The 12,866-nt window shown below is 59.1% G+C and overlaps 1 protein-coding gene across 7 annotated transcripts in view; it reads right to left on the reverse strand.

Annotated features, from left to right (window-relative positions):
• BIN1 (bridging integrator 1) overlaps positions 1-11,478 on the reverse strand; it is a 52,797-nt gene extending 41,319 nt beyond the window's left edge. For 2 of the 7 annotated variants that reach the window (XM_080670612.1, XM_080670614.1), the window contains exon 1: positions 10,817-11,043. In XM_080670612.1, coding sequence (XP_080526738.1) covers positions 10,817-10,900 — 84 coding nt within the window. In that variant the 5' untranslated portion in view covers positions 10,901-11,043. Of the gene's footprint in view, positions 1-10,816 lie in introns of all 7 variants that reach the window. The other 5 variants (XM_080670613.1, XM_080670611.1, XM_080670616.1 and 2 more) reach the window with 5 other exon arrangements.
• Between the last annotated feature and the right edge of the window lie 1,388 nt (positions 11,479-12,866).

Consider the following 12,866-nt stretch of genomic DNA (forward strand, 5'->3'; position numbering starts at 1 on the left):
GTGCCCAGCTCCCCTCTACCTGAGGCTCCCTGGGGAGTACAGTTGAGCCAGCTCCGTCCAAATACAACCCCTTCGCCCCACCCTCTCACGGAGTCTTTGGGGGATCCCCAACACACTGAGGGGCCAGCTCTAGGATCACCTTCTCCTCTAGTGTGCCAGTCTCCTAGGGCACCCAAGTGTCCCCCACTAAACACACACACACACACACACCACAAGTATGCCCCACAAAGGGAGCCCCACACTGGTTTTCATTTGAAAACACTTAAGCAGCACATTTGCACTTGAATAGTCATTTGTCACTGTCACCCTCTAATTCCTTGGGTGCAGGGATGGCGGTGGCCGCTCCCGGGAAGGCCAACTTGGGGCCACCTCTGATGACTGAAAGGGAGGAAACCCCAGGGGTTCCGCGCCTCAGTGCTCTCCGCTGTCAGAGGCCCACATCCAGTTCTACTACTCCACAGGCCACGGACAGACACATGGGAAAGGGTGGGCGTGGAGTCCTTAGTCAGTTACAGGACACCCTGGCGATGCGAGGATGTCCTCCCTCCTGACCCATCTAGACCTGCAGCCGACAGGCACGCAGCTCCACGTCCAGCGCAGGAATCCTGGGTTCCCCGCACCTTAAACCGGGGGCTCAGGCTTCCCACTTCCCAGACACACTCGGGGCCCAACCAGGGCCCCACCCAAGTCTCTCAAACCCTTGCTCTTCTACACATAGGCCCCATGAACGAACAAATGAATGAGTGAATGACAGGAGACCCTCTCCTCTGTCCCTAGCTCCCTGCCCCTCATCTGGCCTCTCAAACCACAACCCCACCTGGAACCATTTGCCCTCCCGCACCCCATTCCACCTCGGGGAGGCACCACACCTCTGGATTTAGCTTCCTCAGAAGATACAGGAAAAGGGGGATGCATTGCAGTTCAAGAATCCTGTCTTAGGCAAAGACAAATGGCTCAAGACACAAGGCCGGCTGGTACACAACGTGGGCTCTCGGGGCTTCCCCAAGATGGCCCGCAGGCAGACACTGACCACATCCACCGCCTCCCGGGCCCTCTCCACAAGTCCCGGCAGGAGCGCCCCTTCCCACGGACAGAGCATGGAACAGGGCTCCGGGAAGGCGTGGCTGCCAAGGCCCCAAAGAGGGCAGGTGGTCACTGGGACCCTACTCCTTTCTCTGCTCGGGTCTGTCTTCCTCCCACATAAACCCCTCACTGTCTTCTCCCCTCTCCCTCTCCACCCACTTCGCCGCCCATCCCCTGCCTGGCCCTGAGACAGCGCTCAGCGGGCTGGGGAGCTGGCACTGAGAGAGCTGATGCCTCCTAGAGCAGAGACAGGGGAGCCCCAGCAGACAGGGTGGAGGAAGCAGGGGTCCCCCTGAGGGGTCTCTCCCAGCCTCGTCTCCCTGCACCAGGTCTGTCACTAGGGCCCAAGGGCGGGCCCAGGGCTCAGGCATGTTGGCCATAGTCCGGGGAGAGGCTGTGCTGAGCAAAGGGTCCAAAAAAAGTAGCAGCAGCTGTTGGAAAAGGGGCCAGGCCGCAAAGGCTCTCCTGGTGCCATGTGCCTTCCGGCCCCACAGCCTGTTAAAGCACCTCAAGCCACAGGGTTGTGTGGGAACCCTGACCACGCCAGGCAGCACTGCCCCCAGCCTCCTCTCACACATGACCCCACTGATGTCCACTCCCACCCAGGGGTCTGCACTTACAGCCATGGTGTCCTACCAGCCCACCTCCTCTGAGAGCTTCCAGCTCTGACCCAGGAGAGCCATCTGGTCATCAGCCTGGCCTTGAGGGCTGCGTGAAAGGGGTAAACTGACCCATGATGGCCCCCCAGCTCTAAAGCTCTCTGAGCTCAGCATGTCACTGCTCCTCGGTGTCACCACTCCTCAGATGCCCCAGACAGACAGGGGCAGGTATCCATGCAAGGCAGCAGGTACAGGCGCTGCACCCAGCCTTTCCAGCAAGGCGAAGGCACAGGCCACCCAGCCTAGGACCCCTGCCCTGAAGGATAAACTCGGGACAGCAGCCCTCCCCATACCCTTGCCTTCCTGGACAGGCTGCATTCCAACCTGCCAGGGGGCTCGGGACTCCCCCTCACCCCAGCGCCTCCCCTTCCTAAGAAAGCCAGGGCTCCCAACGGCCCAGGACATGAGGCGCTGGATCCTCAGTGAGCCCAGACTGGGAGACGGAAATAGCTGGGCCACACTGAGAAAGGAAGGTGAGCAGGCTGGGGCAGATGGCATCTGGGCAGAGCCGCTGGTCCCTCTCGCCCTCCAGGGCCTGAGCCCCTCTCCCTCACACACATTCCAGCCACCCTGAATGGCTTCTAGAACATCCCTCCCCACCCCACAATCTACCTCCTTGCCCTTCAAACCCAGCTCAGGGGTCACATCTTCTGGGAAGCCTTCTTGGCTGCCCAGGATGGATGGGCAGCTCTTCAGGGCCCTAGTGCCCTTGCCCTACCCCGCCCAGTGCTGGGCTGGGCACTGTGTGGTAGCAGGGTCTCTGTTCTAAGCACCCTCAGCCCCTTGCCTCCTGGCCCCCCAAACCCGGGGCAGGCTGCGGATGCAAGGATGGTGCTGGCAATGCAGAGGTCATCCCAGCCCCTGCAGATGATTCGGGGTAAGAGGTCGAGGTGTCTAAACCAGGAGCCAACCCCATGGCCTACGAAAGGCCTGATGGCTCCAGGACGCCCTGCTGAACTCAGGCCTTGGAACCAGCCCCACAGCCTGTGGTGGATGCCGCCTGGAGCCACCCCCACTCCCTCAGGCCCAGACGCATGCTCGGTGCCCCACTGCCCGTGACCTCGCGCTGCGGAGGTGGAGATGTGGAAGCTCATTGGCCTAGCGTGAGGTGGGAGCAGCAGTGGGGACCCGGGCCCGTGACCCCATTACCAGTGCCATCCTCTCATCCATAGCCTGCCCGGGCAGGGGGCAGGATGCAGGGGTAGGGGCTCAGGGTACTGAGAGCAGAGACCCTGCCCCAACACGATGCCCACTCTCAAGGGCACCATGGACAGCTCTCAGTGCCAAGAGCTCACTGCCCACCGCCAGGCTCCAGCTCCCACCCTTGACCACACTGCGGTCCTGACCCCACCCCATCTGCAGGGGCACTGGGGCCTGAGCCAGAGCCCTGGGTGAAAAGGGATGTTCTGGAAGCAGAGAGAGGAGGCCTGGCAACGAATGGAAGGGAGTGAGGGCAACAGCGCCCTGGCCCGACAGCAAGTCTCAGGCCCAGCAAGTCCCGGTCAGCAATGGCCAGCACCCGAGTCACCTCCGAGCTTTCTTAGGTTTGAAGAGCACCCATGCAGAGGCCCAGGCTGTGGCCTAAAGCCAGGCAGGACTCCCCAGAAGGGCTCCAGCCCATTCCTGGAAGCCCCATTTCTGGGCCCAAACAGGGCCGCCCTGGCTCAAGCAAGCACACCCTATGTGGAGGAGGTGTGGGCAAGGGTACCTGGGTCCCCTGAACAGCTGTGGTGGGACGGGGTGCCCTCCATCTGATGCCAGGGCCTGCACTCTCACTGCTGCTGCCTCTGCTCTCTGAAGGCCTGACATCCTGCAGCCACAGCCCCTCCCTGGCACCCTGAAGAACGTGCATCTGTGCAACAAGTATGCACTAGCACGTGTGTGGCCTGCTGGGGACACCGAGCACCTGGAGGAGGCAGGACCTGGCTTCATGGAGCAGGTATTCCAGGGTGCTTCCCCAGGCCACCACGCACCCACCTGGACCCGGGAGAGCTGCTCCCTACCCACAGGGCCAAGCTCCCAGAGCAGCAGGGCCCAGACTTCTAGACTCCACTTCTGGGAAAGTATCCCGTGTGTGTGTGTGTGTGTGTGTGTGTTCAGCAGCAGGACTATTTCCTCCCCAATAACATTAAGAAACAACTAGTATTACCATCGTTTAATCAAAGAAACATTTAAACATAAGTAGACAGATATAATCTCAGAATAAAGGGTGTTCTTTTATATTGAACTAGAGGCCCAGTGCATGAATTCGTGCACAGGTGGGGTCTGGCCGGTCCACCCCGATAGGGCTGGGCCGGCGGGGGTGGGGGGGAGAGGGGGAAGGGAAGGAGCTGCGGGCAGTTGGCAGGCTGGCCCCGCCCCTGGTTGAACTCCTGGTCGAGGGGACAATTTGCATATTAGCCTTTTATTATATAGGATAAACTGGTTGCAGCTTTTATGCTTGGGAAACACACACACACCACATGGCCTCATTTCCATGCAGGAATACCTGGTCCTAGATTTGCATCAGGAAACCCCAGGCTGTCCCTTGGCCCCAGAGCCTACAACACATCCTGAAAGGGGAAAGGTCACATCCCAACAATGTAAGCCTAGATGCTGGGTGAGGATTCAGGGGGAGACTGGGGCCCCAAATCTCACTTATAGGAAAGAGAGAGAAAGTCTTGGGGACCAAAATCTGTTAAATGGCCCCCCTAACAGATAGTCTTCCTGGTCAGGAGGGCCTCACTCTTCTAATTTGCATGTCCCCAGGCAACCCGGACAGCTGACCAAGAGAGCCCACGGGCAAGTCACACCACTGTTCTGAGCCTCAGTTTCTCCATCTGCTGAATGGGAATCTTAACAACCTCACTAGGCTGCAGGAAGGATGAGAATTTTCACCAAGCACCTGGCACGCAGCAGCTACACAATAAACCACGGCTCTCACTATTAAGTTAACATTTAACAAAGGGCACCCTGGGGGCAGGAAGAACTTGCCTTTCTCTTCAAGACCCAGCCTTGGCATGGAGCCAGCTCCCCTGTCTGGTCCAGAACCATGTGGCCTCTTTGGGAGATGGCACCTCTTTGGGGAGGCAAGAACTGCTCCTTTAGGAGACCACGGGCCTGCCCTTTGCTCCGATCCATGTAATCTGTACAACACTTACTAGTACTCTGGGGCACACAGACAAGGCAACTAAGGCTCAGAGAGGTCGGCATGACTTTCCCTGGGTGCAAACTGGTGGGAGGGATCCAAACCCAGAGTTCGAGAGCCGAGTGGTTTTGCCCACCTGCAGTGCCGCCTGGTGCAGCCCCTACACCCTGGGCGAGAACTGCCTTCCAAGGCTGCCAGGCCTGCCCTCTGTCCCTTTCCCTTGCACGTTTAATCCTAAAGGTAGACTTGCCCAAGAGGCAGCTTGGGAAAAACACAGTCTAGACCAGGTGACACCCAACAGGAAGCCTTCCTCCCCAGGCCCTCAACCTGGACACCAGCAGCCTCCACATCCTCTCCTCCCCAATCTCTGCTGTGTGAGGACCCACATGTACATCCACGCCGAGTCCTCAGCACCCGCCCAGGGCCCCTCAGGAAAGGCTGAGCTGAGCCGATTCCTGAGGAAAGCAGCACTCCCCCTCCCCCACACACACACTGCCTTTCCAGCCAGAACATCAGCTCCTGGAGTAAAGGCTTGGTTTTGCTTGGCCTGTACACCCACCCACCCTAAAACAGCGCCCTCCACCCAGGGTTTCATGGAGAAATGAACGAATAAGCAGCAGTACCCCAAGTGGAGGGGAACGTGGCCCAGGCCCACGGTTTATGTGCAGCCAAGTCAAGATCACCGAGAACAGCTGGATTCCCTCCCTGCTGCGGGCTGCCCCTCCACACGCGCACGCACACACACACGCACACACTACTGGGACAAGGGCAACATTTAAGCCCTGATCAGCCAAGGGCTCAGCAGGGATCAGCTGTCCACTGAGGCCTGTAATGGATCCACCAATCCACCGCAGAGGGCCTGGGAACAGCCTGTGAGGAGGGACAGCTCCAGGGGCTCTGTCGCACTGCTCGGCCCCCAGAGCTGGCACTTGCTACGTCTGGGCACTTGTTCAAAGCTTAACTTCACGACACGTGAAGAGGAGCCATTATTATCTACACCAAGCATGTCAAACTCATGGCCCAGCCAATATAACGGTATGTAAGAAATGTTTTAATAAAAATTTCAAAACTTAATATTTACAATATCCTGTTATACGTAATTATTAATAACAAACTACAAAGTTCGCTAATGACTGATTACTATAATCATGTTGCATTTGTTTCCCTTACCCACCTTACACACAGGTGCACCATTTCTCCCCACTAATACCAGCAGCGAATATTTTAGCAGCCGATGGCCACGTCATTAGTCTTGGACTGACTTGTTCGGTGTGGGCAACAGGAAATATTTCGCTTTCGGAGAACAAGAAAAATGGGTTTATTTACATTACGCTTATTAATTTGCGCAGTTATTCAGTGTCTGCTAAGTTAATGTTCAAGAAAAAAATATTAATTTTTACTAAAAGGTTCTATTATTTTATGTTAACGATTACTCATTTATTTCAGCCCTTTGTATTCAGCTTATCTCTATCGAAATAAATCTACGTTTCTATGAAAATTGAAGCTTTTGTTTTTGCAGCCACATACACTTAAATCTTGTTTATTTGGCCCGTGTTAGCCCTTGAGTGTGACAAAGGCTCGGGGGGTCCTGTGACTTGCCCAAGGCCCGCCTGCCTGCCAAGCCCACACAGGCACTCTCTTCTCCTTTGGCGAGACAGAGGCCCAACACCAAGAGGAGGACCAGGAATGCTAGAACCTCCTGGAGAAAGAACCATGGAGGCCAGTCTCAGGTGAAGGAGGAGGGAGGGGCAGAGCATCCTCTCCGTTGTCCAGCGTAGACAACTTTGTGCGGTGCGGGGCCGGCCGGGCCAGGGGCTGGAGAGGGAGGTGAGAAGGGGCCTTGAGGGTTAAAATGCAGGAGTGCATGCCTCGTCTTCTCTAGAACCCACAGAGTACAAGATACCCCTGAATTCAAGCTCCAAGGAAAGGCATAGACCAGGGACAAAGCCAGCCCCAATCTGTTGCCCACCCCCCCCACCTCTGGACTCACCACACACTCCCCTTCTCTTCAGGTGCACGGGCAGCACTGCAGTCCTCACACCCACTCTCACTGTGGTCCATTCCTGTCCCTCCTGGAATAGCCTCTCCGCATCCCATGCGCCCAATGCACTCACCTCCCATGCACGCCCAGGCAAAACAGCTTCTCCCTCACTCTGAGCCCTGCATGAACCAGCAGACTCTACTCAGTGGAGACTCAACCCAGCCAGGCCCACTGGGCCTCAGGGCAGCGTGGGGGCCAGGCTGCCCGTTACCCACACATTCCCCGGCCAACATCCACCAAGCCCCATAGCCACTCCACCCGGAGATGCTGTCAGGAGCCTGTGTGTGCAGATGAAGAACCGTGTACACCAGTGGTCGGCAGACTCATTAGTCAACAGAGCCAAATATCAACAGTACGATTGAAATTTCTTTTGAGAGCCGAAAACCAACTTCTGCGCATGGGCCACGAAGTTTCAATCGCACTGTACGTGCGCGCACGCAAGTGATATTTTGTGGAAGAGCCACACTCAAGGGGCCAAAGAGCCGCATGTGGCTCGCGAGCCGCAGTTTGCCGACCACTGGTGTACACCAATAGCTTGAGCTCAGGGAGAAACTGCTCTGATCTAAGACTGAGAGGCACAGGAAAGCTGGTACAAGCTCAGCGAGAGCTTGGGCCATTCTAGAGAGAGAGCAGCGAGGAAGAGGGGAGGGAGCAGTGGGGGTAACTGATGAGCGGAAGGAGCAGGAAGAGTCCTCAGACATTCGAGAACAGAGAGATGGATGCCAAGGGGAAAGAGAGATGGAGAATGTGGGCGAAGAGGAATGTGTTTGGATGGGGCCTGGGAAGAGGGTCGGGGGAAGACCTAGGGCGTCAGAGGCCCTCCCAGAGACCTGGGTGGTCTTCCTGCTCCCAGCGCCTGCTCTTGGGTGTATTGAGGCTGCTGTGAGGACAAGGACTGGTTCTGAAGGCCTGATTCCTACTGAGGAGGCCAAAATGGATGCTGCGGGAGGAGCCCTGAGCACCAGATGAGCTGGTGCCCGCCTGGCCGAGTGTCAGGGCTATAAATAGCCGCGGTTGCACCTTCCCTCTCATGAGCACCTGCTCCCGCAGGCCCGGCTTTCTGTCCACAGGCTGCCCCTCTCCACCAGGCCTCCCACCAGACACAGGGCATGCTCACCCCTGCAGGGCCCTCTTCCTCCCCACCGCTGTTCCCCCCGGTCCCCCCGCACAAGGCCAGCCTCCTGCAGGCACCCCTAGGAGGACTCCTGGGCATGGACCTCAGAGAGGAGCAGGCCAGATTCCACCCCTGCCCCAGCTGTCCCTTCTCCCCAACCGACCCCTCCCCCAAGGAGCCAAGCTCCACAACCTCTAATCCTGTCATCTGACCCAGCTCCACCTGAAATTAGCTCTGTCCAGCCACCCTACTGAAGCCCAAAAATGGGCACTGTCATTTATAGAGGGTCCAAGAAGCCAAGCACAAAGGGAAGATGACCTCATGGTACCCTGGGCCTGAGCTCTGAGGCAGCGGGGGCTGGGGATGAGCAGCAGTGGCACCATGCTGGCAGACCCTGGCAACCCTTTCCATACTTCCTCCTGTTCTCTCGGCACCAGGCCCAGAGGCCACAGGACCTTACAGCCATACCTCTACGCCAACAGAGCCACACACCCTGCTCCTCACCGCTCCTGGCTCAGCCCAGTCTCAGGCTCAGGCACAGGACACACAGCCAGTTGGGACAGCCCAGCCCACCCATAGGCCAGCGCAAGGCTCCCAAGCCAGCCGCCAAACGTCCTTGTTTGTTCATAAACAGCCACGCATCACCTGCAGGAACCCGCGAAGGCCCCGTCCCCCGTTCCTCATCCCTCAGGAGGCAGAGTGGAGGCAGGCTGGCCGAGGGGTTGGCCAGGCCAGGACCCTGGAGAGACACAGGTACCAGGGGGCAAGGTCTTCTGACCACACTGTGGCCCTCTGAGAGTGGCCGACTGAGAACGGCCTGGCCCTGCTCAGGAAGTGCCCTCCTGCGGCAACTGGACAGCTGGAATCACCACTTACTCATTGATTTGGCAGAGGCAGGTGGGCAGGGTGGGGTATCTGTGAGACCACTGGCAATATGAGTTAGAGGTGGTGCTGTCGCCACCAAAAGGTGCTGGGAGGCCGCAGGTCCTGGCACTCAGGCTATGACAGACTCGAGCAGGAGGGAGAGGTTCCCTGGGCTGAGCCATCAGGTTTCATGGGGAGGGGTAAACAGTGGCTCCAACAAGGGCGTGGACAGAAGGAAGGCTACTTTCTGAGACACAGGGGAAGCCTGCTGTGCCGCTGGGGCTTCTGATGGGGACCCTAACCACTGCCCAGCAGCAGCATGGAGCTGCTTCAGTCCCATGCAGCCCGCTGGGGTGGGCCAGCCCTGGTGCAAGGCCAGCATCCACAGCTGACCAGCTGTCAGCCAACTGCCTATGGCCACAAAACAGGGCTAAAGAGGGAGCAGTGGCAGCGCAGTGGGGTCAGTGATGACATTGGCACTTGCATGGAGGGATAGTCCAGGCCTACTGCCCCTGAATGACTGAAAGATGTCGCTGCAGTGACAAGGCAGCCAAGGCAAAGGGGACCCAGCAGGAGGGCGAGGGCCGCTGGAGGGGCGGGAACTGGTCTCAGCCAACTGTGGGCTTCTCTTTCATCTCTCTGGCCCCTTGGGAACAGGGAGCAGGCTTAGGCCAGAGCTGCTGGCTCCAGGCACTGGGCTCCAGGCACCGGCTGGATTCCCGAGGCGCAGAGGATAAGAGACGCCCTCCCTGACCTGAGGACTGAAGCCACCCTATCTATAGGGCTCTAATCCGTCCTCCAGGCCCTGCAGGCAGAGGGGATGGTGAAGGAGGGGTTGGGAACAGCTGGGGCCGCCAGATCTGCAGTGAGGGCCCTGCCTCCACCACCACCGCCCACCTCCTCAACCCGAAACCAGGATGAGACACAGGGCTCAGGGAGGCGCGGGGAGCTCTCACCCAGGGACCCCCTCCATCACCGTCACGTGGCTTAATCCTTAGGGAGCCCTCAGGCCCCAGCTGCAAAAGTCATTCTTTATAAACAGCCACGAGCCTAGCAAGGGAAGGCCAGCGTCCGCAGGCGCCCACTCGGCCGCACAACGCGCGGTACGCAGAGCCCAAGGTGGGGACCCCTGTCAGGAGCATATAATACGCGTCTCACATTTCAGAGTCCGAACGGGCAGGGGAAGTGGCGTGGGCGGCAGGCAGACCCAACGCATGAGCCAGAGGCGCTGGGGACCAGGCGGAGCGAGCGGACCCCCGCCCGGCCCGCGTATCCTAACACCCCGCGCCCGCCGCGCTCCCGGCCCCAGGGCTCCGGTGAGCCCCGCGCCCTCCTCCGGCGGCTCCCCTCCCGGCTGGGGTCCCGAAAGCCGGCCGCCACCCCTCCCCCGCGCCGGAAACGCGGAGCCCCCGGGGGCTGCGCAGCCCTCCGTTCCCCGGAACTTCCAGGCCGCAGGCGCCCTCGGGAAAGGAAGCCCAGTCCCCGGCACCGGCGGACACGGGGCAGAGGAAGGCGGGCACCGGGCGGAGGCGGGCGGGAGAAGGGCGTCCTCGGGAGACCCTGGCGCCGCCGCCGGGACCGGGGGCAGCCCCTCCCCCGCGCTGCGGGCCCGGAGGATCCGCGGGGCCCGACCGCCTGGGGCGCCACCCCCTCCCAATTTCGCGGCCCTCGGCCTCCAGGGCGGGGTTACCTGGACCTCGCCACCAGAGGGGCGGTCAGCGTGCGGAGAAATACCCAGGGCCCGGGAGGGGGTACAGCGGCCCCGCGGAGTCCAGGGGGCAGATGCTGCGGGCCCCAGAGGGAGCCCAGAGCTCGGGGAAGCGCGGCGCGCGGACCCCGAAGGCCTCGGCAGCGGGCGCCCGGAGGTGACAGCGCCGACCCCGGCGGGACGGAGGCAGGTGGCGGGGCCACGCTCTCGGCTCGCTCACCTTCTCCTGCGCTCGGGTTAGCTTCTTCTGCATGTTGCTGGCGAACTTCCCCGCCGTCACCCCTTTGCTGCCCATCTCCGCCATCGCGCCTCAGGCCTCGCCCGCTGTCGGGCGCCGAGCTCCGAGCCCCGGCCGCCGAGCTCCCAGCCCCGGCCGCCGGCTCCGGTCCGGCTCCCTCCGCGCACTGGAGAGCGGAGACCGCAGCGGAGGCGGGGCGTGCGCCCGGGAGCCGGCGAGCGCGACGCGGACCGAGGGAGGGACGCAGGGAGGGGGCGGGGAAGGGCTGGGCCTGCGGCGGTCAGTCTCCCAGCCCGCCGGCCCGCGGACGCTGCCTTTTCAAGGGCCTCTCCTCTCCCGCGCGGGAACCGCTCGGCGGGTTTGGGGGAGCGACGCGCACGTGGGTTGGGCTTCCGTCAGCCGGACGCCCCGGACCGGGACTAACGCGGCAGCCGTGGGTCCCGCGCCGCCGCGGGCCCGGTTCCCCTCCCAGGATCACCTCCTGTGGCCCAGGAGGGGAGGCCAGGTGACACCCAGCGCTTTCACGAAGCGGAGGCGGGGTGGCGATTGGTACGCGCTCCTGGAATCCGGGAGCCCTGCCTCCGCCCCGGCCTCTGCCCCGCTCCACACCAGCCTCCTCTGGGCCTGCACACTCACCGATGTCCACCTGGGTGCTCTGGAGGCCTCCGGACGTGTTCACATTTCTGTCCTGGGCACCTAACCCCATGCCAGCCAGGCGCCCAGTCTTCCGGTTTGCTGAAAGTTATTTTACAATAACAGCCCAACATTCCTGAGCGCTCGCTGGGCGTGCACTCCGCCAGGTGCCTCCTGCTCAGCATTGCTGCATTCAGTCTCCATAACAGCCCTATGATGTGGGTGTTGCTACTAAAATGCACTTAACAAAATAATACAGCTACTATTTTATCAATTATTCTATTAATAATGATAGAATTATTATTCCCATTTTACAAATGAGGCAGAGTTCTGGCTTTCAGGCTTTTGCCCACTATACCCTGGGGGTCTCCTCTTGCTCGCAGGGAGAGAAAGGGTTAATGACCACTATTTAAAGAGAAGATAAGGTCACTGCTAACCAACTTTGCCAACAGACCACTGACACATATTCAACATGGATACATACAGGTTGGGGCAAAAGTAGGGCTACAGTTCATATGGAAAATAATACAGTAATCTATGTGTGTGTGTGTGTATATATATATATATATATATATATATATATATATATATATACATATATATATATATATATATATATGCCTCAGCAAACCAAGACCAAAGGACCAGTCGCTATGATGTGCACTGACCACCAGGGTGCAGACGCTCAATGCAGGAGCTGCCGCTGGTGGTCAGTGCGCTCCCACAGCCAACCTCCCCGCTGCCTGCGGTCCCTCCCCCAGCCGGCCCCAATCGGCCCCCATGGCCGGCCAGGCAGAGGGACCCCACCTGTGCATGAATTTGTGCACTGGACCTATAGTTAATAAATAATACAAGAATAAACTGACTTACAACTAGAAACCTACTTTTGCCCCACCCTGTATGTATTCTACCAAAACCCCTCTCCCAAATCATATCAGGTCTTTTAAAGAGATCACATCTCTTCTCAGGAAGGTTTCTCAGGGACTGTGGGCTGAGTTGAGTGGAGAGAGGGGCCTTGGAAACCCTGCTGAGAATGAGGAGGCCTGGACAGGAGCCAGGGAAGGGGTCCCTGGAAGCAGCAAGAGCTCATAAGCCAAACCCCCTATGCAAGTGGAGAAACAGGCCCAAAATTTAGAGGTTCAGCCTGGATTCCCCAGCCAGTTCTCTCTTCCCTCTGCCTGGGAGGCCCCCTGCACTCTGGATCCTCCTGGGAACTCCCATTAGTGCTTAGCACCTAGAAGTGAGAATCTTTTTTTTTAAATATAATTTTATTGATTTTAGACAGGAAGGGAGAGGGAGAGAGAGACAAAAACATCGATGAGAGAGAATCATTGATTGGCTGCCTTCTCCCACTCCACACTGAGGATCCAGGCCACAACCCGAGCATGTGCCCTGACCA

Source organism: Plecotus auritus, assembly GCF_963455305.1.
Source record: "Plecotus auritus genome assembly, chromosome: 5".
NCBI classification, from domain to species: domain Eukaryota; kingdom Metazoa; phylum Chordata; class Mammalia; order Chiroptera; family Vespertilionidae; genus Plecotus; species Plecotus auritus.